Raw genomic sequence first — 27,874 nt, 5'->3', positions numbered from 1 at the left:
AGAAGCCAAGATGAGCCTTCCCCTTTGTAGATAAAGGGAGCCTGGGAAGTTGCAAGTAAATCAAGCAAAATTGCTGCTCCTTTAGGCTCATGTCTGCGCTCTGTGGGGTGGTCACCCACTTCCGAGCCTGTCACTTTCCCAGCTGTTGCTGGCAGCGTTTGCAGCTATGTCTGTGTACATCTGTCCTTTTTCTTCTCCTGGGAGAATCTCTCAAATCTGCTGCTTTTGTTGTCATTACACTTTCAGACAGACCTTCTGGAATTAAATGAATAAAGAGAGATGCCAAGTGAGCTGCCTCTAGCTTAATAGACTTCCAGTCCCCTAAAACCGATGGGTGGATGGGGCTGGTGACCGTAGCGTACAGCAGGCTTGTGGGAGAGTGAAGGGCGAAAGGGAGAAACTTATGGGAAAGTATGCAGTATAAATGCCCATAGAACAGAAATTAATTTGCAGTCACTGGCTGCACGACACAGAGAGCCTTACAATCAATTCAGTGGACCAGATGGTTTTGGCCATTTGAAGCAAAGGGGATAGATTACAGGTAAATCTTCTCTGTTGTGCTAAGATGATCATTAATAGTAAAATAATGCAGTATAATATTTTAAGAGGAACCACAGCCTTTTGAGAACAGATCATGCAGATGCATCTTTCTTCTTGATGCTTTGATGCAGTTTCTGGGCATAAAGCTTATTGAATATGAATAGTCATCACTGAGCATTAATGCATGATGAGATGTTTTACAGAATAAAAGTCTCAAGCACCCATGCATGTGTTAAATCCATATGAGGAACCGAACATAAATCTGGGCCTCTGTTCTTCCCACCGACCAGCTCTAAAGTAAAGGTTATCACAACTTCTTGCCTGAGTTCAACAATTTGCAGGAATGGCTCAGAATGCCAAGGAAACGTTGACCTACACTTGCTGGTTTACTAGAAAGTAAGCTTGTGAAGAGCCAAGTGGAAGAGATGCCCAGAAAAGATCAGAGCAGGGACAGGGAGCTTCGGTGGCCCCTTGGGTTTAGCACCCTCCTGGCACATATTCAGGACCCAGAAGCCCTGTGAAACAGTGCTTTACTTTTACAGTCATTCTGAGGGAGGCTTCCAGGGGCAGGCACAGTTGATCACACCCTTCTCCAGCCCGTATCCCATTTCTTGAAGTTAGGGGGCTTAGGCACGATGTGCATGCAAGTTTCAGCCCTCTAATTAGATTCTCCTGACCGTCAGCTCCCTGTCCTTAGGGCTCCCCCAAAGTTCCCCAACTAATCATACTAATTCAAGTGTGATGAAAAGGAGCTTGTTTTGCATAGCAAAAGTTTCTCTTTTTACCTTTTCAGATCTTGAGCTATTTCAGGTCCTGGGACAAAACCAAATAAATATAACAAAACTACTCCTACCACTCTTCTCACATATAAAATTTCAAGAATTTCACAAGCTCTGGCCAGGAGCCAGGGACAAGGACCAAATATACGTTTCTTATTATATAACATTATCACACCAGGCAAAATTCTACGTTTTTATAAGCCAAAGCTCAAGAATGAAGAAGATGCATTTTTGTCTGGCCAAGGCTGTTTAAACGAGCCATGCACGGATGAGGACCCCATCCACCCTTTAGGGTTAATCATGAGCAGGTGTCTCTGGTCTGTCTGATGCAGGAGAGCACCCAATAAGAAGGCCGTGGATGAAAATACTGTATTCTGCACCTGGCGAGCAACGAAATGAGGCCATCAGCTAGGTCAGTGGCCGTCCAGGTCTCACCTTCCTCTAAGCAGCGTGAAGTTCTAGAGATAGAGCTGCTGGGCCAGTGCTCGAGTTCTCCTTGGCAAGGCTGAGTGGGAGAAGAGGCAGAACAGGTGAACTCCACGGATGAGCCTGGGAGCCATTGCCTTTCACCCTAGTGTGGGCCCAGATTCCTGCCCCATGTGGAGAAGGCTGACAATAGGACGCTTCTCTCTCCCACCCGGGGAAGTCCGCCCTTGAGATAGTGTTGTCAAAGTATTTCAAAAGGGCTTTGGAAGAACCAGAACATAACCGTGGGTGTTTCATCCTCTGGTTTCATATTTCCATGAAATCTCATTAAGCAATGAATCTGAAATAAAAGTTTGACTTCTGTGTGTACCTTTCTGTTGGTAGGGGAGACAGGCAAGCTTTTCAGCTCACCCTCATCTTTTCACTCTCCCTTCACTCGAGGATTTAAGCCAGAGGGGCCTTCAATTTCAAGACTTGTCAGGTGCAAATCTCTACATGTGCAGTGATTTCTGCTTTCTTATCCACGCATAGCAGCCCCCACCTCTGTGATGTGCTTGTCCCAACCTGGACACACAGAGCGGGGCTGACTCCCCACCGCAGTGGCCTGTCTGAAAGATCTTCCCCTTGAGCTCATCTGGCTTCTGTTGCATGTTAGACATGACAGACCATGCTTCTGGGAACTGTAAAGCACCCGGGCCAAGGGGGAACTGTTTACAGATTATAAACACACAGCCATTTTGTGCAAAAGCAGCAAAGGAGAGAAACCCCTCTCTAGCCAAACTATCCATCTTGACAATGATACTCTTTAATTGCCAGCACCACTCCCTACCAGATACCATCAGGGTTGGCTGTGGAAGATGAAAGGCTGCCTGGGCCCCTTGGCCATCCCCTTCCCCGGGAGATGAGTGTACCTCCACCCTCTGCTGTCTCTGGCGCACAGACCAGGACATGCTCTGGTGTCTGTCATCTCTTTATTGTCTGGACTAGGGATTGTAGCAATGTGACATCGCTGTAGTCACTGTTGCTTCTCATTGTGAAAAGTACATGGTGGCACTGTGCATTGGAATCTAGATTGAACCCACCATTCTGCCTTCTTTTCTTTTGTGGTCTTTCAATGATAGCATAGGAGTTTCAGATAACTAGTTTTTTGGCTTTCAGGAAGCAAAGTATACAGGCTAAACTTTAAAGAGAGGAAGTCTTCCTTTCTTATCCTGATGGCCCATGTAAGAAATTGCTTGTTACAAGTGTAGTTTGCGAGGGACCCCAGAACAAACAGATAATGGCCAAGTTCAGCCAACAGCAATCAGATGACATTTCCTATTTGTATTAGATTCCATATGTGACATCCTTCCATGTGGCCTTATTTGTACAGATGGATTACAATGAAAATTGCATTAATTTTCTACACAGTAAAGGTCAGTAATTGAAGCATGAACCAAGAAACTATTGTGTAAAATGCTGTATCCCATACTTATGAAAGGTCATGCAAGACAATAGTATCTTGTTTTCATTGCTGAAGGTATAAATACTTGCACTAAAAGTTTCTCTCTTTTTCCACCCCAACACTTACTTACATAGAATATTTCAGCATTTACTATTATCATCAGGAAAAAGGAATCATAAGGACATGTAATAAAAGAATAAAAATCTTTGCTTTTTGCTATGGGTAAGAAACTAGTTTGATGCTGAATAGAGGGTTGGTTAGTTTGTAACTCTGCAGCCAGAAATAGGACTTGAAATGATCTATACTCTTTTAGGGTCATCAAAGAGGTCACCATTTTCTGACAGTCTGTAGAGGAAAAAAAAAGTCACCCACTTATATCAGTTATGGATAAAAACATGCATGGATGCGTTTCTTCTGAAATCCAAGACCACCTAATACATTTTTGTTGACTGAGCAATGTATTATAACAAAAAGATACCAGTGATTATCAGATCTACTTCCTATTTTCACAATTTAGAATGTCATCGTTGAAATTTAAGCATATTTCCTGAGCCATCAGTTCCACCATTTAAGATGATTTTTCAACCTTTACACTGAGGAGTGGCTCCCCCTTACCCAGGCAGAGTGCTCAGGGTGAGAAAAGCACAGGGGCATATGTGTGTGTGGAAAGAATTCTCTCCCAGGGAAGCTGCAGAGGACTTTGGGTGAGGTGCTTAGGCCCCGAATGACTCAGGCCCTTTGTGTCCTTGCTTCACGGAGGGTGGAAATTGTGTTACCTAATCTAGAAAGACTGTTGCTTATGGAGGGCAACTTACAGCCTCCTAATGAGAGTGGTTTTGCTTAGTACTCCTTTTGGCCACCATAAGAATTCCCCAAACACAGTGAATTGGTTTGATGGGTGATTTTTGTTACTTAGTTCATAAATAGTGTTACTTAAAGGTGTTAAGTATTGTACTTTCCTGGAAATCAAAAGCTAGAGTATATTTTTGAATGCTTAACAATATCTGTGCATATGTACAGACACAGACACCATTTGGGGGTATGTACAACCCTTATACAGGGCGTACTTTTGGATGATTTTCAGGAGAATAAAATATATGTTCACTCTGATTTAGGTCTCTTTAATTTGACTTGACTTAATATAGTTTTTAGCAATGATGTATTTAAAATGTAAACATTCCTACTATATCATCTTACTTTTAAGATTTTAATAGTAAAATGGATCCTAGCCAATTCTTAATTATCGGTGTATGTATGGTTTAAAAGAGAAGAATTCCTTTCTGAGTTCTTATACTCTTTTGACACATCATTGTGCTCACACTGCTTTGTTAAAATCAAACATCCATCCTCAAGGGGTTTTCGATTTCATTCCCTATAGAAGTAATCTAAATGTGTTACCAATTTGGTTTATTGGGTCATCAGATTTTCCTACTTATTATCATATTGACTGATATCCCTGGTAGCTGTAGATATTTGGCCTCTATACTGTTAATATTGTACTTGGTATGTTATTTTCAAATACTGTGAAATGTGATATACCAGGTTATAAATTACATGAATTATCTATCCTCCTGTTATGGCTCCTATCTAGATGCCTTCCCAAAGCCTCATGTGTTCATAGGTGGAGCTCTTTGGAGGTGGCCAGATCTAGAGTGTGTGATGCTGGGATCAAGGGGGTGATGCTGAGTTTGATTCATGGTGTAATGCTGGATGAAGGGTGGCTTACCTTGGAAATGAATACTACCTGCCCCTTATGGTTTGTGTTCAGATGTCCCCCTAAAGCCTCATGCACTTAAGATGGGACTTTCTCTCTCAGAGGTAGTTGAATCTGGAATGTGTGATACTGGGGTTAGGGGCATGTGATTACTAAACCACTATGCATGAGTGATTAGTTTGCTACCACCCTAGTCTGAATAATATAAAAGGGGCAGAAAGAAGCTGTTAAAACTTGTTTTCTTTGCTACCTTGTGTGTGCCATGTTTTTTTTTTTTCCTCTGCAATGCCTATTTGTCATCCCTACCTTGGAGCCAGCCAATTTTGGACTGAGACTTCTATGAACTGTGAGCCAAATAAACCTCTTCTCTTCTGATTTTGGGTGTCAGGTATTTTGGCTCAGCAAGAGAAAAAAAAAACAAAAACAAAAGACAAAAAACTAAAACACTGCCCTAAGGGCAGATTGCCTAGCTAGAATATAATGGTTGGTAAGAGGATAATTGGCTGCTTGTCACTTGTTTCTTTGTTCTACTTTGCTGCTTTACTGACTTCTGCCTGCCATGAACTGTTTTTCCTCCCTGATACTTCTCTTCCATGCTACCCTGCCTTGGAGCCAGCCAACTATGAACTGAAACCTTACAAACTGAGAACTAATAAACCTTTCTGCCTTTAATTTTGGGGTTCAGGTATTTTGTCTCAACAGTGAGAAAAGTAACTAAGATACCTACTAACTAATACATACTGTCTAACCAAAATAGATTCGGAGCCTCTGCTTTTTAAGTATTCTGTGGTGCATGAAAGTGTTTAATTTCTCATTGCCTAAAATTATTATCTCAAGCTTAGGTAGAATATAGTGGACATTGAACTCCAATTATGCAAAAGTAATTTTTCTGAAGGATAGTAGCTGTTCTTTTTGTCTTTTCTAATCAAAGCCCATATTTTCAGTGCATTCCCTTAAGTCCTACTTACCCAACAAATTCACATGATAATTGATAGACTTCACATGGCTGCACAATCTGTATTCCCAGCAGGGTTTAAGGTCAGCCTACGCTACATATAGTGAGTACAAGGCCTGCCAGGACTACATAGCTAGGCCTTGGCTCCAAACAAAAAATAGATTATTGATAGATAATTACTAGATAATTGATAGAAACATAGAAAGAGTATGTTTTCCTCAAGGGAAAGTAATAGAAGCAACAATTTAAAATAAAACCATGATGAGTAAGAATTATTTAGTCGGATTTGTAAATTATCAGTATTTTCGAGTCTTCTGAAGATTAAGCTGTGTTTGTATCCTTTAGCTAGTTTAGTGCTCAAACTATTGCTTTTATTTTATTTTATTTTATTTTTAATTGAGTTTAACTATTACTTTTAATACTATTCCAATCTCCAGTCAGACAAACCTAGGTTAAAAGATATTAAGTAATAGGTTTGAGATTCTTCAGGATAGTATCAATAATCAGGCCAGGTCTCCTGACTTCAGTCTTTTTTTTTTTTTTCTTTTACTATACCACATTGTTATAAAGGAAACATTAATTTATTCATCTTTTTCCCCATATTATTTTTCTGCATCAGTCTTTCATGATGTGTATCTAAAATGTCCTCCACAAGGCTGTAGATGAATGCATCTTAAGGGTTCTAATTTAATCAATAGAGTAACCCATTGGTGGATTAATAGCTTGATGGCATTATTAGAAGGTGATGGAAACTTAGCAAGTAGGCTCTCATTGAAGGGATTAGGTCCTGAAGGTGTGATCTCAGGGAGTTTATCTCATCTCTGGCCCTTTCCTCTCTGGCTTTCTGTTTCGCACCGTGAGGTGATCACCTTTCCCCTGCCACATGCCTCTACCATGAGGTTCTGTACCCCTGTAGGGGACGTAGCTGAGGATTGAGTGGTTGAACTGAGCAGGAAAGGCACACAGGCTTTATGAGGAATGAGTGGTTTAACCAACAAAATGTTTAGATTACTGAGCCGTGTTATGCTTACAGTTTCCCCAAAACATTGCCTAGTTGCCCAAACTGTTTTTTTCTTCTTTGTTTTATTTTTTCCTCTTACACTGATATCCTAAAAAAAAGCCAGAGAGTTCTGGGCTTTGGTGCTACTCCTGAGAGTCTCCCTGATGCTGGGTGCTTGTGGTTGAAATAGCTCCACTAGGCCTATTGGTGTTGAGACTAACTCTGGTCTCTGAGTAGTCTTTTCATCCTCTGTGCTGCTATGGTTGCACAGTACAGCATCTCACCACAGACCCAGGAAGAGTAGGCTCAGCCAACCATGGACTGAAGCCTGTAGAAACATGAGCCAAATAACTCTTTTTTCCTTTAAGTAGTTTCAAGTATTTCACTACAGTGACAGCTAGCACAGGGCCTCCATGAGTACAAAGACTGACTACACACAAGATGCACATCAGACTACATACTCCAGTGCCATTTGATTCCTGCTTTGTAAGCTCTGATGGGCAGCAAAGGAGTCCATGGCGATTGAGTTCTGCTAATAGAAGCTAATCTTTCAGCCAGATTTCTGGGTAATAATTAGTTTTAGCATTTCTTGATCACAATACTATTGTACCTCATACCCTCTTGACTCACCTGGAAGAGAGCTAAAGAAAGCATATAGTGAAACCAGTGACTGTAGGTTAGGTTTGGGTTTACCTACAGTGGTTACAGCTATAGAAAACTGCTCACCCTCTTTACCTTTGTGCTGGCCCACCATTGTGTCAGCTGGAGCAGAGCAACTACAGGGAGATCATTCCACCTGGAAGCAAACTCCAAATATTTCTTAAACTATTGCCAATTTTTGTGTTGCCAGTATTTTCCTCCTGATGTTCTTTCCTTTTCCTTTTTGATCTTTCATTTACTACTGGAGGAGATTCCTGCTGTAAGCCAAAAACACATGGGGGTAAATATCAGCACAGTGTGTAGGGACTTTATGTATTGAACAGATACTTAGAGCCATATCAGACCACGCAGAAATATTGTTGCAAAAATCTCAACATTCTTATGTATTTACTTTTGCAAAGTGAAATATCTGAGAAATGCTTTTCATAAGGAATACATACCCCCATTTCAATAGCAGCCTGTGTGTGTGTCTGTGTGTTTCTCTGTGTGCATGTTCACACGTCTGCATACCCAGAAATCATCTCATGGGAAGAAATCCTAGAGATGGTTCCCAGTGTATTAAACTGAGATTCCCAAAGAACAATTTCTAACCTCATATATCAGAAATATTGTTTCTTATTCTTTGTTGTGACAGATACTGAGTTTTTCTTTTCATGTTCACTGCTACTCAGTCTATTTCTAATGTTTATAATTCTTCAAGCTTTCAAAATTTCAAGCTCTTACTACTCAGTGGAATGAAGCACAGCAAGCATATTCCTCTTGTCCGTGGTCTTATTTTTGCATTTCTCGTTTAGGTAGTAAAAATTACTGGGAGCATCTTGAGATAAAAATTTTGTCTTGGTCAATTTTGGGAATCTTGCACATCCAGTGACAAAGACCACTCAATTTTTCAGCTTGTCAGAAAGATCTTTCCTGGCAGGGTCAGTTTTCAGGAATATGTTCCCGGTTGTGCTTAGAAAATTAATAGAGAAAGGAGAGTTTCTCTAAATCAGAGCATGCTGGAAAGATTTAAAGCAACACACTGATTATATAATTAATTCTCAGTTGTAAATTCATTTTGATGGTGCTGATTCTCTCCCAGAGGCTCCAGGCTAGTTTATTGCACCTACAGAGTTATGCTCACTGGAGACACAGGAAGGCAGCAAGGCCTTAAGGAAAGAAAAACTCACCTTCTAATTTATTCTGCACGTTCAGGGTTTTGTTTATAAAGAAGGAACTTCTGTATGATGTATTTGTTCTTAATTCAACTGTCTGGAAAACTTAGTCAAAAGACTCAATCCTTTTGACATGGATAAACAAATGAACAGTTTAATATGGTGATCTTACATTTATCTTTATGTGAGATATTCTTTTAGGTAGAGTTTATCAAAATCTTTTTGTTATACTCAGTATACTCCTTTAAATATTATATTAAAAACATAGAAGCTTGTGAAACTTGAACTGAATCAGAAAAATGCCATGCTTTCATGGCTGTGATTATCTGATGATACATGCTTGCTTATAAAGTCGACCTTAAATCATGTGAATTTTAGCTATGCTTCTGCCTTTTTTCTGGCTTGTGATGACAAGTAAAATCTCATTCTTTTCAAATAGGGTACTAGAAAACCATATGTTTAGCCACAGTTATCTTGCTCATTCACCTAATAATACCAATGGCCGTCACTATTTGTGTTATATATTTCTCTGTAATGATGGCAAGCCTCAATGTTAAGGGGAAAATGTAGGTGCATGTGACAGCATTGTATTTTTCTGAATGAATCACTCTTATTCTTTCTAGGCAGTTTGGTGGCGGCAGCAGATGTAATGTTGTGTTTGCTAAACTGTGTTATCACCACATTCCCTGGTTCGATCTGAAACGTGTAAATAAAGTCAGCATGGTGCACAGAGTATTGCCAGCTGATCTTTCATACAACTCTGGGGGACATGAGTGGACTTGTCCTGGAAGATCATTTCTTTCAAAACTTGAATTAACCCCAGTATTCTTTAAGTGAGAAAAAAGGTTGTTTCTTCTTTATCACGTTGCCTCCTTAAAGGGAAGGAACTTATATTTAAGAGGCACCAAGAGTATAGCAGGTAAATCATATATGTGATAATGTTTCATTCCTCTAACACCCCAATTGGGGCAAGGATTATGATCTCCATTTCTAGAAGGAAATGCAATTGAAACTCAAAGAGGGTGAAAAAGTCCCGGGAACACTCCTGTGGTTTGATTCTGGTTTGCGTGTGTTCCTCTCAAGGCTCCAGGTGCTGAAAACCCGGTCACTAGGACAGTAGCGTTGAGATGGTAAAACCTTTAAGTTCTTTCCATAGGTGAGAAAGTGGTAGCTAGCTCTGTCTCTCCATCCATCTGGCTCTGCCAGTGTGCTGTCTCATGGCTGGGACTCGAGACTGTAAGATGACATGGGCTCTAAGCTGCCATTTCAGAATGGTTTTGGCGAAATTTGAGAAATTATTAAGTAGTTGCATGCTAACTATATGCAGAATTATGCCAATGTGCTGACAAGAGAGTGGAAAGTAGCCGAAACACTCAAACTGAAATAAAGCATTGGCAAGTAGTAACTATTTTTAGGGTGCTGGAAAGTGAAGTAGGCCCTCCATACGCCAAGCTTCTTCTCTGCCACTGGGCTACACCCTCAGCCCCTTGCAGGTGAATTTTACAAGCAATAAAATCTCTGACATCTATGTTGCTATGTACCACATTTTGCGTGAGTTTTCATGGTACCTGAGTGCTTAAAGAGAGAGGATTTCTTAATTAATTGTGGTCTACAGTGGACTCAATTAAGATGTCAGTTTAATGGCCATTAAGTGCAACTCTGAAGCTGATTAAGAACAACTTTATGAAATATTAGAAGTGAAAAGATAACATTAGATTTTTTTGGGGGGGGGGTAAAGCAATCCTGACACAAGATTATAGAACTAGAAATAAAACCTAAAATATTTGAATATATATCATGTATAATTATTGGTCATTTACATTGTAATGTACACAAAATGTTTTTGTTTTGGAAAACAATATATTTATGAAAATAAACTGGAGTGCTTTTATAGTTCCACCAAATAAAATCAAGTTTTTAGTTGATACATATTTCAAACATTACATAATTTTGATTAATTTACTCCTAAAATCATTCAATTCTGGATGATAAATTATTATATTCTTCTAGACAGGTAGAGTGGGGGCTCCTTAGGCCTAATTTTTGGATACTAAATATTCTAATTGAAATATAAAATTTATAAAAACTAACAAGACTTTGGAAGAATCATCTATTAATTTGAGTACTAACCATGCTTTCTTCACAGCCAGAACCTCAGTACAGAATTTGCTTTTTCATAGGGGGGGAAAAATCAGAAAACTGAGGTAGGAGGTTTTTATGAAATTGAGCCACAAGGAAATTTAAGCCATTTTCCATGAAATTGTTTTGACCTAAACTCGAGGCCTCTGAAAAGAGGAAGCCACTTTTGCCCTGTAGGTCACATTCCCCAGGGCTTTCAAATGTTCCTTTATCAACATGGGTACTTATGCGATAGACAGAGATGGGTTTTCATGATTGTGCCCTTTAATAGACGTCAGTGGATTGCTGAGCATGAATTAGGTTGCTCTGGCAGCATGTCTAATTTTTTAACACAAACTACTTGAAGAGTGGTGATGAAATATAAAATTATAGTGATGAAAAATAAGAATTTTCAATTTGGTCAAAAAGTAGAAATATTTTGCAAGTTTGATGTTGTCAGAAGAAAAAACGAGCCTGTTTCTTCCTTCTCTATTCAATGGTTAAAGTGCACTTGACTGGATAAGGGTGTGGATCAGCAGATAAGAAGCTTCTGAAACTGTCCTAGCACCTTTTCCTGGAGAAGTGGAGGCAGCCTTTCTCCTTGATCTGTTTGAGTCAAAATATCTTAAACAAGGGCAGATACAAAAGCAAATGTTGTGCTTTTTCACAGATCTACCATCGTGGTGGATTTACCGGTGCTCCCTACAGATGGTGGATGCTCCTTCTCTCCATCCATGGCCCTGGGAATACAAGAAGGAGTAATTTTTTGTTTCTCTTTTGCAGCACAGAGGGTATTAGGGGAATGTCCTGCTAAATTTGGAAGCGTGGGCTGAATAATGTGGTACGGTTCTAATCCATGTGAAATTCTAGCTAGGAAAGAAGCTTCATAGCGTTGCTTGAGGTTTTAGGTTTCAACTAGCAGATGTAGTGACTGAGAGAGGCAGGAGTGAAGAGGACACTGACTTGATCAGAGATATAGCCAAGTTCACACGGAGGTGAACATAGCATCTGAATATGAGAAAGAGTGTGCCGTTATCACTTTCCGATGAATTTCCTTTCCTTGGACATTTGAATAGTTTCTTCTGTGTTTATAAGATCTTTTAAGCAGGACATGGTAATGACAACAGTCTATAATCCTAGAACTCCTATAGGCTGGAATACGAGGATTACAACTTTAAACCCAGCCTGGGCAATTTAGCAAATTAGCAAGACCCTGTCTCAAAATTAAAAATAAGGGCTAAGGTTTGAGCTCAGTGGAAAGGACCTGGGTCCATTTCACAGGGCTGCCCCCCAACAAAAAAAATCTATATGTAAAATAAGGGCTAAGCTTTTAGACAACTAAATTCCATTTTACATATAGAGGGGAAGACTGAGAAGGATGAAGTTACATTTTCTTTCGACTTCATGAGGAGCTCCCAGCCACCTGTCTGGGACCCTCCCCTACCTAGTGAAGCACATGGCTGGGATGCAGCCCAAGCATTGCATGGTTCTGTTGCTTCACAGCCTTCTGCAGGTGCTTGCTCTGTTTCTGAGGTGGGTGTAAAAGTACAAATGAAGTGCTCCTCAGGCCTGCAAGATGTCGAAACTGTGATTTAAAATTTGACTACGATGCCACAGTCCTAGGAAGCAAATTAAGCGTGTCTGTAACGTACCATGTTGTTGCCTGCGGGAGCATTTCTGGAGAAATGTGAAAGCGGGGTAGGATGAATTTGAGAAGAGCTTGTGAGGACACAGAAGACAGAAGTGACCCACGCTGAAGAGATCCCAGAATGCACTGAAGGAAGGGGCAGCTGCCTCAAGAAACTGAAGCCCCAGGTCCACAGCAGCTTCTGCTCCTCACCTCCAGCTTCTTCACTGATGAGTGGGCTGAGAATCTTTGTTTTTTTGCAGCAATAAACATTTCTTTTGTAAACATAGAATTCATCTTTTAAAAACTTTCTGATGGTACAAACGCATGGTATCATTTCTGTGGTCAAATGATAAAATGAAGTCACTGAGCTAGATCTTGCTTTTATGTTTCCTAGGAATCCGAGAGAAAGGGGATAATTGAGAGAATCTATATGGTGCAGGACATTGTGTCAACTGTTCAAAACATCTTGGAAGAAATAGCTTCCTTTGGAGAAAGAATTAAAAAGTAAGTTCCGAATGTGTGCTGTGGTTTTTGATGTGTTCCTGCTACTCACAGGGATGTTGGGGAGGAGATAGGAGCAGAGAGTGCAAAGCAAAAACAAAGCGAAGCGTGGTGTTTCCTAAGCCAGGTTTGACTTTGGCTTATCAGCTTCACAGTTGGGTGGTGCCTCAGAACGGGGGACCATGTGGCTCAGTTTACCCTAGTTGTCCTGGCATAACTATTAAAGGTGTCCTCTCTCACTCTCAGAAATATCCTGCTTGGGGTGATGAGTTACAGATTAAAAAATATAGATTCCGTTATTCAAAAATAAGAAAGGAAGCTCATATATTCTAAAGGAGCCTTTTTTGTTGGAATTGTAGAACATAGTAAAAGCCTTGATGAATGTTTTTTCTTGTTTCCTTAAAAAATATTACACAACTAGCCGTGTCATGGTTGGAGAGACATGAAGTTAGCTCGCCATGGATGTCTTAGGATAGAGGTTGACACACTCTGCAATGGGCCAGCGAGTATATATTTTCATCCTCCTAGGCCGTATAGACTTGATACAACTACTCAACCCTGTTGTTCTTTAAGTGTAAAAGCAGTCACGGTTGATATGCAAATGAATGAGTGTGATATGTGTTGAATAAATCATTTATGAAGTGGAGGGAGAGGTACAGGGCTGTAATACTAGCGCTCTAGGAGGCTGAAGTAGGAGAATATCAGGTCTGACCATTGCCTGTACAATTTAGCACTTAGTCCCTGTTTTAAAAGATAAAAATGGTGTGGAGATGTAGTTTCATATGCAGACCCCAGGTTCAATCTCTAGCACCACAGACACACAAAAATATCTATGAAAACAAGAGTCATGCTAGACTTTACCCAAATCCAATCCATAATTTGCCTCCTTGTACCTTTGGACATAGAGGTGAACTTATTTAATGGAGTCCTAATTAAGAACGACGCCATCATCTATGTTTTTGTTTTATTTTGTACATTGTAAATCTGTACAGCTTGCTCTTCATTTGATACCAATGCAGAAAGAGGATTTAAGTATTTCTTTTGGACTATAAATGGATTTCTTTTTTCATTCAATCCAGAATTGTGCCAAGTGTGTCTTTCTAAGTATTAAAACTTACTTTAATGGCCATTGTATGGAGGTCATTCTAATTTCATTAAAGAAGATATTGTTTTTGCAATTGTGTGGGCAAGGAGGAGATTAAAATTAATGCTAAAAGCCAGTTGCAAGTCTTCTACATAAAAAGCCAGTGAATCCAATAAATGATTAACATCAGGAAATATAAATTGTTAATGTGCAACTCTCAGTTGCTCTTTCTCAGCTGCATGTTCATGCTAATTGCATTGAATACCCATGTGCCATCAGTATAGTACACGTTTTTTAAAAAAATAGACTAAAAAACACTTAAATTTGATACATGCTAATAAATTTACACATTTTTACCATTAACAATTAAGAAAGGAAAAATTAAAGAAATGCAGGACTTTTCTACATATGTTGAATCCTATCTGCTTCCTTTTTCTTGGATTCCATATAGTTGACAAATGATTCCTAAACTTACCCTCAAAAATATATTTAACAGGAATACATAGAAGAGCATTGTATTATTTGTGTATTCATTTTGTTTTGTTTTGTTTTTTGAGACCGGGTCTCACCATGTAGTTGAGACTGACCTGGAACTCACTATGTAGCCCAGGCAGGTCTTGAACTCACAGTGATCCTCCTGCTTCAGCCTCCCGAGTGCTGGGATTACAGGTGTGTGCCACCACGCCCAGCTTTTTGTGTTGTTTTTTTGTTTTGTTTCTGGTACTGGGGATGGAACTCCAGTCCTTGTACTTGCAAGGCAGTGGGTGAGACCACTAAGCTAAATCCTTGGCTCCGTATTCATTTCCTTATTTAGTTATCCTTTACTTTACAAGTCAGAGCTTTAAGCACCGACTTGGTCTACATATAAGCAATGCATCCATGATAAATAATAATAGCAACATTGACTAGTATCACATGGGCTAGTTACTGAGCTAAGTCATTACCCACAGGAACTGCTTGGTGGAGTTGCCTGGGGGAGTTGAATTAAGTCATTCTGACTGTGATGGAGTAAGGGATGCTAATCTCCTCGTTTCACAGATGAGGATACCAAAGCACAAAGTGATCAATTTCTAGGCCCAGATGACACAGTAAGTCAAGTAGCTTGCATTTGAGTGTGTCCCCTTCCCTCTTATACTGCAATGTGGTTGTCCTCTAGGAACCTAGTTTTCAATGAGCACAAATAAGTGACAACCAAATAGAATTCAGTAGCACCAGTTGGAGGTAGTGATCAGAAAGGATGCTGGGGAAGGTCTGACTGGCCTACGAAAGGATGTCAGAGACAGAAGGCAAGTCTGAAGAAACCACAACATCAGCATCTGTGAGAATCCAAAGAGATGGGGAGGCAGAGACTGGATGAAGGGGGGCTCAGTAGGTGTGAGCCATTGTGCAGGGACTCCAGGAAGAGACCTCAGTGAGGTAGATTCAGGAAGACCTAGGGCTTGATTATGTCCATGCCGTGGGAGGTGGAAGTGGCAGTGACAGGAGATGGCCTTGTGCAGGGCTTTGAGGAGATGGAAAAATCAGTGTTAGGAAAAGAGAGTGAAGAATGACTTGGCAGCAAGGAGGATAAGAGGATGTGGAGGGGTGCGGGGGCAAGGAAGGAAGATCATGTTGTTTGGTAAAACTGTCTCCAGTCTTAAATGTCTCTCCACACAAATGTAGCTGTTGTACAGTTGATAATGTTAAAGGAAATGTGTATGACCAGAGAAGAGGGCAGAGTGATTTAAACAGTTCCCAGCTCTACAGGGCTTCTGAGGGACAGCTGTACCCAGCACAGCTGGGGTGGACACATCTGAGGCGGGCTTCAGCTTATGAACAGAGTACTGTTCTGACCAGCTGCAACACAGGAAGGCTCCTGAGGCTCAACTCCTATTAATTCTTTGGCCATTCATTATTTCATTGACCTTAAAGTCCCTGCTGGGCAATCAAGTGTGATTTTATGTGTAACTCAATTGGAATTCTATTGTAATTCAGTGCTTAAGAACCAAGAAAACTTTTACTCAACTTTTGGCAATTAGCAAATACATAGATTTCCATAAAAGTCATAAAGCAAACCTTCCTTGCCAGTGATTGTGAAAGCCCTACTGGTGCTGCGTGTACATGGGATAAGCTAAATTTCCTTTTCCCTACTCTGCCTTCTTTATTCACCATCTCTAATAGTACACCAATGGAAATATATGTAAATATCAACTGAAACATTTACTCCACAGGCGGCATTTATATTGTAGTAGACAGCAGGGGTAGAGGAGCCGTGCATGTCCTATCTTCCAAGTTCTGTGTTCTTAGGTGCCTGGGCATATCTCCATGGGGACGTTAAGGTTAAGGGAGACCTCTGAAGACTGAAAATCATTCCTGCAGACGTTCCAGATGGAAGGTTAGAAGGTGTATTCGTATAAAGTAGAATTGTCCAGGCTTACAAGTGATATTGAGAAATTCTAAACAGTAGACATGGTAGAGCTGGAATGACAGGGAGGATGTTGCGGGTTTCCTTTTTTTTTTTTTTTTGGTGGTGGGGGGGGCTTCGGCCCTTATTCTAAACAGTAGACATGGTAGAGCTGGAATGACAGGGAGGATGTTGCGGGTTTTCTTTTTTTTTTTTTTTTGGTGCTGGGGATCGAACTCCGGCCCTTGCTCTTGTGAGTCAGGCACCAGAACCATTAAGCTACATCCCCAGCTGACAGGGAGGATATCGGAGATGCTAGATTGATGCATTTTGTGTTCAGTCTGGGAGTAGTCTGTTACAAAGGAGAAAGAGTGAAGGCAGAAAGACCAAAGACAGGCCAGGCATGCTGAGCTATTTGCTAGCTAGTGTGAGAACCATGCAGGTGTGCAGGAGAGAAAACATTGGAATTAGAAAAGAAAAATTGACAGCACTTTATGACTAGTTGCTTTTGTTTTCTTTCCATGGGAAGAGGCGTATTTCATTTGTCTTAGCTTAGGAATGAGAACAATTAGTTCTTCAACACAAAATTCAATATAGTGGAGCCCCCAGACCCACCTTATTAGATGTGGGCAAACCATTTTTGCCAAGTGTCTGAAATGTAGATCACCGTATCTTTGCATGTTGGTGAGCCCCGTGGTTGAGAGAATGGAGGGGATTATCTGAATTCTTTAATTAAGTTTAGCTAATATGTTTCACAGTGACACAAAAGCTTTGAGAACTTAGGGGGCTCCCATGTCAGGAAAATTGATAAAGTCTGTGAAGATGTTTTACAAATTGTTTGAGTGTAAGATGGGTTGGTATTGACTCACGAAAGATCTTCAACTGTGGATGTTCTATGGAAGACCCACTCCACGGATGCTTCCTGATAAATGGGAAAAGGATCCAATAAGCTTTCTGAGTGTTACAAGAATGACTATTAGTATCTGAACTAAGCAATCATTTAAGTAGGGACATTCAACAGGACTGAAAAAGTTACATGTGCCTTCTTATACTAAGTACTTAGGGTAAAAGCAGTGAATAGAGGCTTTTGAGGAAAAAATTTTAATTTAAATTCCAGCTCTGTCACACATGCTAGTGAGTAATCTTGGGCAACTGAAAGTTATGAGTCGGACTCCTCATCTGTAGCGTCTGTACCATCTTCTATTTAAAATTTTTAGAAGAATTAAGTGAATGAAGGCGTAGAAGCCAGACAATGGCATGTAATAATCCCTTAAAATATTGAGTATTGTTTTTGATAAATTGTATTTCTTCTTCTTTAGTCTGCAACCCAGTGAAGTCATTTCAGTCATAGGATTGGAGGGCCTTAGAAATAATTCTCTATGCCAGGTAGAGTGGTGCATGCATGCCTGCCTGTATTCCCAGCACTCGGGAGGCTGAGGCAGGAGGATCGTTGTGAGTTTGAGACCAGCCTGGGCTACATAGTGAGTTCCAGGTCAGTCTCAACTATGTAGTGAGACCCTGTCTCAAAAAACCAAAGAAAAACAAAACAAAAGAAATAATTCAGTAGATCACCGAGTCAGCTAGTGGGAAGGAAAATAGGACAGGCTAAGAGTGAGTCTGGGGCCCACCTGCTTTCTAGCCTCCAATACAAATGCACAAGACACACCTTTCACTTGCACGCACACATGTGCACACACACACACAACTAGTCGGACCTTTATTATGATTGGATCAATTGGGAGAGAATGGCTATTTTTACAGATTTTCAACTTTCCAATATATGAATTTGATCTCTTCATTATTTTTGGTCATTTCTAGCTGCATTTCATTTTAGACTTTTCTGTAGAGAAGTCTAATAGGTTTTTTTTTTTTTTGCAAGACAGACTCCTGATTGATTAGTTTAATATTATTTTTAACATTTTTCCAGATTTTATTTTGTATCTGTTTGTTATTGGAGGGTAGACAAATAATTTGACTACATTGACTTTGAATCTCATAACCCCAGTAAGATTAGTTACCATTCTATAAAGATTATTTTAGCTTTTCTACTAGGTTGATGTATCATCTAAGAATAATTTTTCTGCTTTTCCAGTCCTTACACATTTTGCTGTGTTTTTGTGCCTTCCTGTAACGGATAGCACTAGGATGATGTTGGACAGAGTTGGTATGTCTGGGAATTATTTCTTCCTTAGAATCACAGAGAAAAAGCTTCCAGCACCTCACCAATGACAATGAAGTCTGCTGTAGGTTTTGGTGAAGGTGCTTTATAAGATTAAGGAATTTTCCTTTTGTTCCTAGTTTTCTCAGTGTTACCAAGAATGTGAGTTGCTATATGAAGCTTATTTGCTGCAGGCACAGTGATGATCATAAGTACTTTTTCTCTTAAAGAGGTAAATTATTATGATTGATTTTACAGTGTTGAGCTGAGCTTATATTCCTAGAATAAATCCAACTTTTTCTATTATTACAATTCCTTTATATATTACTAGATTTCCTTTTTTTTTTTTTTTTTTTTTTTTTTTGGTTTTTTTTTTTTTTGCTCTTTGATCATTATTAGACTTAGAATTTTCTGTTCTTAAAAATTCCTCATGTATAAAAACATTCTTCTAAATTCATAAAACAAGTTGTGGCATATTCTCTATTTTCTATAAGTAACTAAGCCTAATATCATGGCTTCCTTTACGATCTGATAAAATTTTCTGGTGAGACTTCTGGTCCTACCGTGTTCTTTTTGAAGTTTTTAGTTAAATGTGTATTCAGTTTGTGATAGACAATAAGTATTTATTTATTCTACTTTATCTCATTTCTGTTTCTGTAATCTGTAATTTTCCAGGAGTTTGTTCAATTTATTTAAATTTTCTATGCTTTGGTATAATGTTATAAAATCAGTAGCATTGTCCCCTCAGGCTTGATGTTTTTCCCCTCTTTTCTCGACAGAGATCTATAAATTATAATACTCTTTAGAAGGAACCAATGTTTACCTTCACTATTCCTCTGTTTCCTGTTTTCTTCTTCAGTACTGTTCTTTATTTCCTTCTGTGGGCTTAATGTATTATTCTTTTTCTACCTCTTTAAGATGGATGATTAGATCACATTTATTTCCAATCTTCCTCCCTAAATTAAAGATGTAAAGTTCTACACTTTCCAGTAAATGCAGCTTTATTCCCATTGCAAACATTTTGGCCTGTAATAATTTCATCATCTTTCATATTGGAAGCTGTCTTCTAATTTCTATTTTGATTTTCTTTTGGACCAGACATGTATTGCTTCATTTCCAGAAGACTTTGGGGGTTTTCCAGTTGTCTTTTTTGTTTCTACTTCCTAACTTAATTCCTTGTTATATTCTGAAAATGTTGACCCAACAATGGTCTACTTTTTATATATATATATATATATGATTTGATTTGCTGATTGTGTTCATACCTTTTAATTTCTATTAACGTTAGTGTCTGGTTACCTTTTTCTGTCAGTTATTTAGAAACATGTTAAAACTTTTGGCTATGATTGTGAATGTCTATTTCTCCTGGAGATTTTGTTAATTTTTGCTTAATTTTTGAAGCTATGTTTCCTTTTGGCATGATTATATATATATATATGATTTGATTTGCTGATTGTGTTCATACCTTTTAATTTCTATTAACGTTAGTGTCTGGTTACCTTTTTCTGTCAGTTATTTAGAAACATGTTAAAACTTTTGGCTATGATTGTGAATGTCTATTTCTCCTGGAGATTTTGTTAATTTTTGCTTAATTTTTGAAGCTATGTTTCCTTTTGGCATGATCATTTTCTAGATTTTACTAATATAAAGTAACTTATGTACTGCTAATAAAATTTTGCCTGTCTTATTGGCTAGCATTAGTAGAGCTGCACTACTTCTTTGTTAGTTTTTTCCTGATGTGCCTTTTTTGTATTTTTCTTTCTCCTTTTCTCCTTTTTCAGGTATCTTTCTTATTTCTCACAGCCATCATCTTTCTATTGTAGCATGTGGTCTATTCAAATTTAATATGCTTAGTAATGATTTATAACTAATTTCTAAGTCTTTTGTCCCTGGTGTTTTATTTTTATATTTTCTTCTGTTTTCTAGGAATTAAAACTCATTTGCTACTCTGTTCGTTGTCATCCTAGAGTTAACATCACGATTTACCGTAATCTAACATGAATTGTCCTCTCAGTTAATGCAGGGACCTTCTCAGTTTTTCATCTATGTCCCATGTGACTTACCTTCCATCTCATGTCTCAGTTAACTTCCATCTTTATTCACTTTTCTTTTTGGTACCAGGGATTGAACTCAGGTCCTTGAGTTTGTGAGGCAAGCGGCGGAACCACTGAGCTAAATCACTGGCTTTATTCACTTTTCTGATGTGACATCTTCTAGTATTTTTCTCTGGATGATCTTGCACAGTGTTCATTCCTATGCTGTTTAAAGTTGCCTAATTCATTCATTGCATTTCTAACTTCAACTATAGTTTTCATTTTTAAAGTTGTTCTTGTTTTTAAATCTTGAATATTTCTATCTTTTTCATGGTCATATATTTTACTTTTCACTCTACTAACTTTATTATATTAAACATTATTATTTAACCTATTGGATTAGATTTAAAATCTGCAGTCTGACTCAGGTTTTTGGCTGCTGGCTCTTACTCGTAGCACCAGTCATCCTTGGTGGTTTGTGTTTGTAACTCAGAACTGATATTCCTTGAATCATTATGTAAGGACTTACAGATACATCTGGTTCTGTATTGTTAGTGAGGATCATTGCCTCGGTCACTTGGGCTATGGCCAACTTGGAGTCCTTTTTCTTTCCTTCTTCTGTATTTTACTTGAAGCTTTTCTATCTACAGGGACCATAACCTCCAGTGGTAAGTCTGTCTGGCGTTATCATGACAGGTATGGTCCTTTATGCCTAGTTATATCTATAATTTCTTCTCTCTCTCTCTCTCTCTCTCTCACGCGCGCACACACACACAGCCCAAATATGTAAACTTTATGCAATGATTTCCTATTAGACTTTCTCCTGGAGCAGTTTTGCACTTTTTCCTTAGACCTTCATGCAAGTAACAGAAAAAAGCTAAAAAATCCCAATGTTAAGTAAGAACTTTCAGTGAAAATTGACTTTGACTATTAGTTACCTCAGAGCAGAGTTTTGCAGTTCATTTTCTTTTTATGTTAGCCTATTGATGACTTCTTTTTCTTTCTTTAAAATGGGCTTTAAGTTTTATCTAGATCTACTTTTGATTTGTTTTTGTGTCACTGGATTAAACCCAGGGCCTTCTGCATCCTAGTCAAGCCCTTGCCCACTGAGTTATGTTCACAACCCTTGGAAAAATTTCATCTTGAGGGTCTAAGTTGTCTAGCCTGGACTCAAACTTGCAATCTAACTGCCTCAACTTCCCAAATATTGCAGATTGCAGGTGTGTAGTAGTGCATCTGGCTTAGCATTTTAGTTTTTAAAGAAAGTATAGTAGTATTGCTAGAAAGGGAATTATAATGTGTATTTATTTCTAAAATATAATTTCAGGCATGTTTGTAGCTTTTATTATCTTCCAAATGCTACCAGATATAATTTGCTCTTTTCATATTCATGGCATCTTCGAAAATAACAGTGCAAAAAAATGAGGGCAGCCAATACTTACTGAATAATTACTATATTCCACATTGTTTTAAATGTTTTATAATTATTAACTTACTGAAACCCCTCAGTATCTCAATAAGGTAGGTATAATTCTTATTCCCATTCCACAGCTTGGAAGTATAAAGCACAGAGAAACTGAACACATTGCTTATGGTTATGCTTAAGATTAATGAATATTGGAGCAGTGTTTTTAAATTGAAAGCTACTAGGTCAGTAATCTGCCAAGGTGAGAAAAGAGTGGTTTTAGTGGTTCTCACTATGGATTTGCATCCAGGATCTCCGACTCATTATGTTTCCAGTGTTAAAATATGTAAAAAGTACAATGTTCAAAATTTTAAACCTATTTTAGTTTTATTATATCTGACATACATTCTTTATAGAGATAGTCAAAAATAATGAATCAAGCGTCCCACTGTGGTTTATGCCTGTTTTTTTCTCCCTCTACCCCCATTGTATTTAGCTACCATTAACTGAGGTACATCCTTCCAGTGTTTCATTCAATATGCAGAGGGGTTTTAAAATGAGAAGTCATTATGGCTTGTATCTAGATGCCCGAAGAAAGCCTCATGCAGTCATACACCGGGCTTTTCGAGGTCACTGAATGTAGGATGTGTGAATATGGATAGAGGGTGTGATAACTACATTAGCTCACTGGTTGGTTTATCACACTTCTGGATGTGGGTAGCACAACCAACACCTTGTAGTCTGGAGGGATAAATGGGGAAAGGAGGCCTGCTGCCTGCCACGCCGTGAGCAGCCTTTCTCTGCTGTGCCTCCCTGCTTTGGAGCCAGCCAACCACAGACTGAAACCGCTACAAACTCTGAGCTGAAATAAACCTTTCCTCCTTTACCTTATAGGTTTCAGGTATTTTGTCCCAGCATTGCGAAAGTAACTAAGACAGTCATTTAGTAATTGTTTATTCAATTCCTTTCTGACACTTAATTTTCTTTTACTGTTCCTAGTTCTGAGCCTCCATTGTGGGGTTGGAGGTTAATTGGGTATTTTTATATTCTCATGGTTTTTAAAAACTGTATAGTGTTGCAGAGTAAATGTAAATCACACCATTCCTTTACACATTTTTCTAGCTGTTTTATTTAGCAGATTCCCTATTAATGACACTGCACTGATTTCCTGTTATAAGTCTTACCAGCCATAGAGGAGCAGACATTCTGTGTGTCCTGAGGCAAAGCGGACTGCACTCTGTTTCTTGTCACACTTAGCTGGGGCAATTTTGGAATCCTAACGACACTTCAGCAGCTATTGTGAGTTTGCCCCACAGAAAGTTCTGCTGCAAGTTCCACTCTGGAAAAGAAAAGTCAGGACTAGTCCTACGTATGTACATGTATGCAATGCAAGAGCTCTCTTCATCGGTGTCCAGTGCGTCTTAACCTCTCAGATATCTTCCATCTTTATGTTCTTTCCAGTGCCTTCTAAAATATTTAAAAGAGTGAGGAAATTGAATTGGCAAGGACATGTTACTGAACTCAGAGAGATCTTTGTGAATACAGCAAAACCTAGAAGTGGACAGGAGAAACTGTGATAAATGTAGTAATGTAAAACAGCAAGAATAATGGAGCTGTCTAGGCACTTTTTCCTTGCTGAGACACAATGCCTGCCTGACACTTAAGATTTAAAGAAAGAGAGGTCTGTTTGGGCCCCTGTTTACAAGCTATGTTTGGCTGGCTCAAAGGCAGAAATGGTCTGGTGAAAGGACCTAAATTCAGGGAAGCTGCTCACAGCATTGCAATGAGGAGGCAGAGCGAGAAGGGAGTCTGCAGGGACTCCCCAGTGACGTGCCTCTTCCAGCCATGCCCCACCTCCTAAATAGCAAGTCAGCTACAGAGCCTGTGTGACCCAGCCACTTTTTAAAAGTCTAGACTCTGAGCACATGAGGCCTTGAGTGGACAAACTAGATCCAAACCATAACAGCAACTAACTGGAAAAATGCTTATAATAAACTTGCCAGGGAACTGATTTCTTTACTCTCCAAAGAGTCATTTGAAAACACAGGGGACAAGTTCAAGCAAAACAGCACCAGGGAAAATCACAAATAGTAATTAATTGCTTTCCTTTATTATGGGGGGGGTTGGTTTACAGTGTGCTATATACTGAGCTAACTACTGAAAGGCTAGTTCCTGTTTAATTCCAGCAAAGTCTGTGATCGATGTATTATTATTTCCATTTTGCAGACAGGAAATTGTATCTCAGTTGAATGAGTCAATTTTCCAGAGTCACTCAGCTTATTAGAAATAGATCCTGGACTGGAACCCACGTCAGTTGGCTTACAAATTAATTTTCCTGAGCACTATCCTAAACACTAAAACTTCTAGACAAGGAAATAACTTCTCCTTAACTTCCAGCTAAAATGACCAGTCAAGTTAAAGGTGTTCCAATTTGCTTATAATTCGAAGAGAAATTTAATACAGATAAATAATAATAGTCTTAAAACTGGAATTCTGTACTGTTAACAGGCTTTTAATTATTTACACAGGACAGATTTCTCTCAGCCTCATTTTTCTCATCCATAAATGGGAGAATGTTTACTTGGCAGAATTTATAGCATTTCAATATAAATGTATGAAAAAGAAAACCCACAACGTCCCATACATTAAATGCCTATTTATAACATGCTACTTCCCAAAATTACTCAGTGTCTATCCCCACCAAAGAAAACTAGAAAAAGAAATACCTTTGTATTCATAGCATAAAGCAAATGATCAACAGGCAAGTCTGTATTTGACAGTGAAGACCAGTAAGAAGTACTCCAGCGCCCATGAATTCCCAGGAGGACCCAGAATCTTTCCGACTACACAGGACTCTGTATAGTACATTCAATCCCATATCCCGTATTCTAGTCTCCATTTTCACACAAGTGAAAAGAGACAATGACTCCAACCGTGCTCTTGTGACAGTGTCCTCCTTTGTGTTTTCAAGTACTCAATCTACTTAGCAGACTTTTCTCCTCCAGTTTTATGTAAGTGACACGGAATGATATATGTATATTTACCACTGACGGTGTGATATTTCGATGCATAAATACAATGTACATTAGCACCAGGTGTGCAAAGAAACTTTTTGGTAGATATTCTTTATTAATATAACCATGAACCTGAAATAGCCTAGAGGTGACGACGCTGTGGAGGTGGCTGAGCCCGGGGGAGATGACAGTTCTGTCTTTGTCCACAGCACCTTTAACTGGACGGTCCCTTTCCTCTCCATGCTGGCCTGTTTGGTGCTGGTCATGGCCACCATCGTTTTGTACTTGATTCCACTGCGGTACATCATTTTAATCTGGGGTAAGTTTTACATGGCCCTTTTGCTGGCTATCAATTCCAGGTAAGAACCAATTAGTTATTTTTAAAGTGCGACTATAAACTTTCACCATGCTCTTGTTGGCAATTAAACATGAGATTAAGGAAAGTATTTGGGGGAACGGAAACTTCCAGGACCTCCCTGGTATGGCCCATTGCTTGAACAGTCGGCCTAGATATTTATAGGTTTCTTACTTAATTGTGATCAAATGAAAATGTGATTGTGCATGCCATTTTTCTCTCGACTTTCCCAGCTATAAATTTCCTTCAATAATATATGGCTGTGGCCCTGTGATTTTTTTCCACAAAAAAACAAGTTCAAACATTGAGTGAAACACCTGCATTTTGCCCTTTATAAAATGTAAAAGATCTGGCCACTACCGGGTTGCTCCTGACACCTCATCTTTCCTGCAGGAAAAAGTAACTTAATTTCATCCTTAAATCCAGAAACAGTAGGGAGTGGGCAAGATGGGCTGGAGTGCAGCCTGTGACTACCTGCCCAAGGCTCTAGAGAAGAGGAAGCTGTTATTTACTGGAGGAAATGGGGTACCTGTATTAAGTTTAGCTGCTATTAAAAAAAGGACAAACAAAAAGGGCAAACGTGAAATAAATTTAATGACTTGATTTACTACTTAAGGTAGGAATTGGGCAAAATATAAGCAGCCTTGTGAATATTTGTGTCTGTTTCTGGGTGGGCTCTATGTTGATACAAGGAGAGTGCACTGCAGAAATTTCACGTTGGATACACGGCAGACTTTGTCCTAGGACTGCTAAATTCTCCCTCCGCCATTGCTTTTAAGGTTCTTCAAAATGTTCAGGGAACTCATGAAGATGAGAGGCTGCACTGCATGTATATTTAATGTGTAGTGGAGAGGCCCTAGATGCTTGATAAAATCTACAATCTTTCTAGAATCATTAAGAGGAACCACAAGGACAGAAGCCCTCTAATAAGGGAAGCTAAAAATGGGCACCCAGGAATGGAAAGAGCCATGAGAGAATTAGAATGACTCATAAAAATACAAAAACTGGAAGATTTTTAAAAAGTATAATTCAGTCATTCTCTGTGATATTTAGGAAGTGAAAATCTTAAGTCTTTCTCCTTTGTAGCATATCCAGGAAAATTAAAAAAAAAACATTCTAAACTCATCAAAGGGGTCTGATTTGATATTTGGTTGAAGTCATCTCATAGCCATGCTTAGAACTGTTGGTGTGGTTTGTTTAGTTTGCAACAATGCTTGTACTTTGGGCCTTAGGAAGAAAATGGGCCCTCATAAGGGCACACTGATTGAGAAGGTGGATTTTTCAGAAGTATTTCTTTGAAAACCTTTATATCCTGCATGTTTTCTGTATAGATTGGATAATCATTTTTTCCAATTGTTGTATAAGTTTTAGTTTCTAAATCCAATTAGTGTTCATTTAGAACTCAGATGTTAAATCTGCTGTCTGCCACTAACCAGATATGAATTCAGATCCTTTCGCTTATGTTTTGTTCATTTTTTAAGTTTGTGATGCTGTGGTCAGACTTTAAGCTCTGGTGCACACTTGATTTGTTCCTTGTATCCTTCCCACGACAAGGAAGGCTAACACAGTTGTCTCTCAGTTTCCTCGGGGTCCAGGATACTCTGAGGATGCTCAAGATTCATAGACAATAGCACAGTATCTGTACATTACCTATGCACAAGTACCCCTGTATTTTAAATCATCCCAAGATTGCGTTTACCTCACAGTCTTATAAGTAGTCTGAAAAGCTGTTACACTGTAGTGTTTCAGAAATGACAAGAAAAAAAGTCTGTGTTCCGTATTTATTTCCAAATGTCTTTGATTGTGGTACCCACTGGTATAGATGGTCCACCGTTCCATATTTCTTCCTTGGTTAATTTTGGAATGCAAAACCTGTTTTGTTTACCCAAATCACCTCTGAATTCTCATCTTATCCTCTAAGATATGGGCAGCTTTCCAGCAACTTTTGGCAACTACTCATTGAAACATTTCACCATTTTTAGGTTTATGGATGAAGTTATTAAGCAGCATGGAGTTTATCATGCTTTCACGGGCAGACAGTAACTCTTTACACTTCGGTTCTGCATTCTAGAGAGGTGTTTATAGCTTATTGATGAGTTTACTGGAAATAATGTCCTCAGCAGTCTTGACAAACAACATATGATCTATTGCTACTTCTCATCATGCAAAACCTGCTGTTCAAGCCAGGAAAATATTCCATAACTCTATCATGACTTACTCTTTTCAACAGGTTATTAGCCATTATAGGTCTAGTCCATTCTTTTACATGTTTTATATGCTTGTATCCCCTGCAAAAAACTTCCCCACATAAAAATATAAATTTATATCTTCAACTTCTAGTGTTCCTTTTAACTTTAAATTTCAAAAGACTTCTTACTCAGTTACTCATTTTTTACCTAGTCCTACAAATGAGAAATCAAAGACATTTAAATTTTTTTCTACAGGACTAAAAACACTACTGTATATAGTAGATCTCTATATTGTATATATACAAATAATATTTTGTATAAGAATTTTTTTT

General features: G+C 38.8%; 1 protein-coding gene across 2 annotated transcripts in view; it reads left to right on the top strand.

The window, feature by feature from the left end:
* Mctp2 (multiple C2 and transmembrane domain containing 2) overlaps positions 1-27,874 on the top strand; it is a 177,015-nt gene that overhangs the window by 139,410 nt on the left and 9,731 nt on the right. For both annotated transcript variants that reach the window (XM_010621001.3, XM_010621000.3), the window contains 2 exons: positions 12,815-12,924; positions 25,208-25,317. In XM_010621001.3, coding sequence (XP_010619303.1) covers positions 12,815-12,924; positions 25,208-25,317 — 220 coding nt within the window. The remainder of the gene's footprint in view (positions 1-12,814; positions 12,925-25,207; positions 25,318-27,874) is intronic.

Source organism: Fukomys damarensis, unplaced genomic scaffold, assembly GCF_012274545.1.
Source record: "Fukomys damarensis isolate Sample0158 unplaced genomic scaffold, DMR_v1.0_HiC HiC_scaffold_7, whole genome shotgun sequence".
NCBI lineage: Eukaryota > Metazoa > Chordata > Mammalia > Rodentia > Bathyergidae > Fukomys > Fukomys damarensis.
Note: the sequence above shows the minus strand (reverse complement) of the source record. Positions and strands in the feature narration are given on the sequence as shown.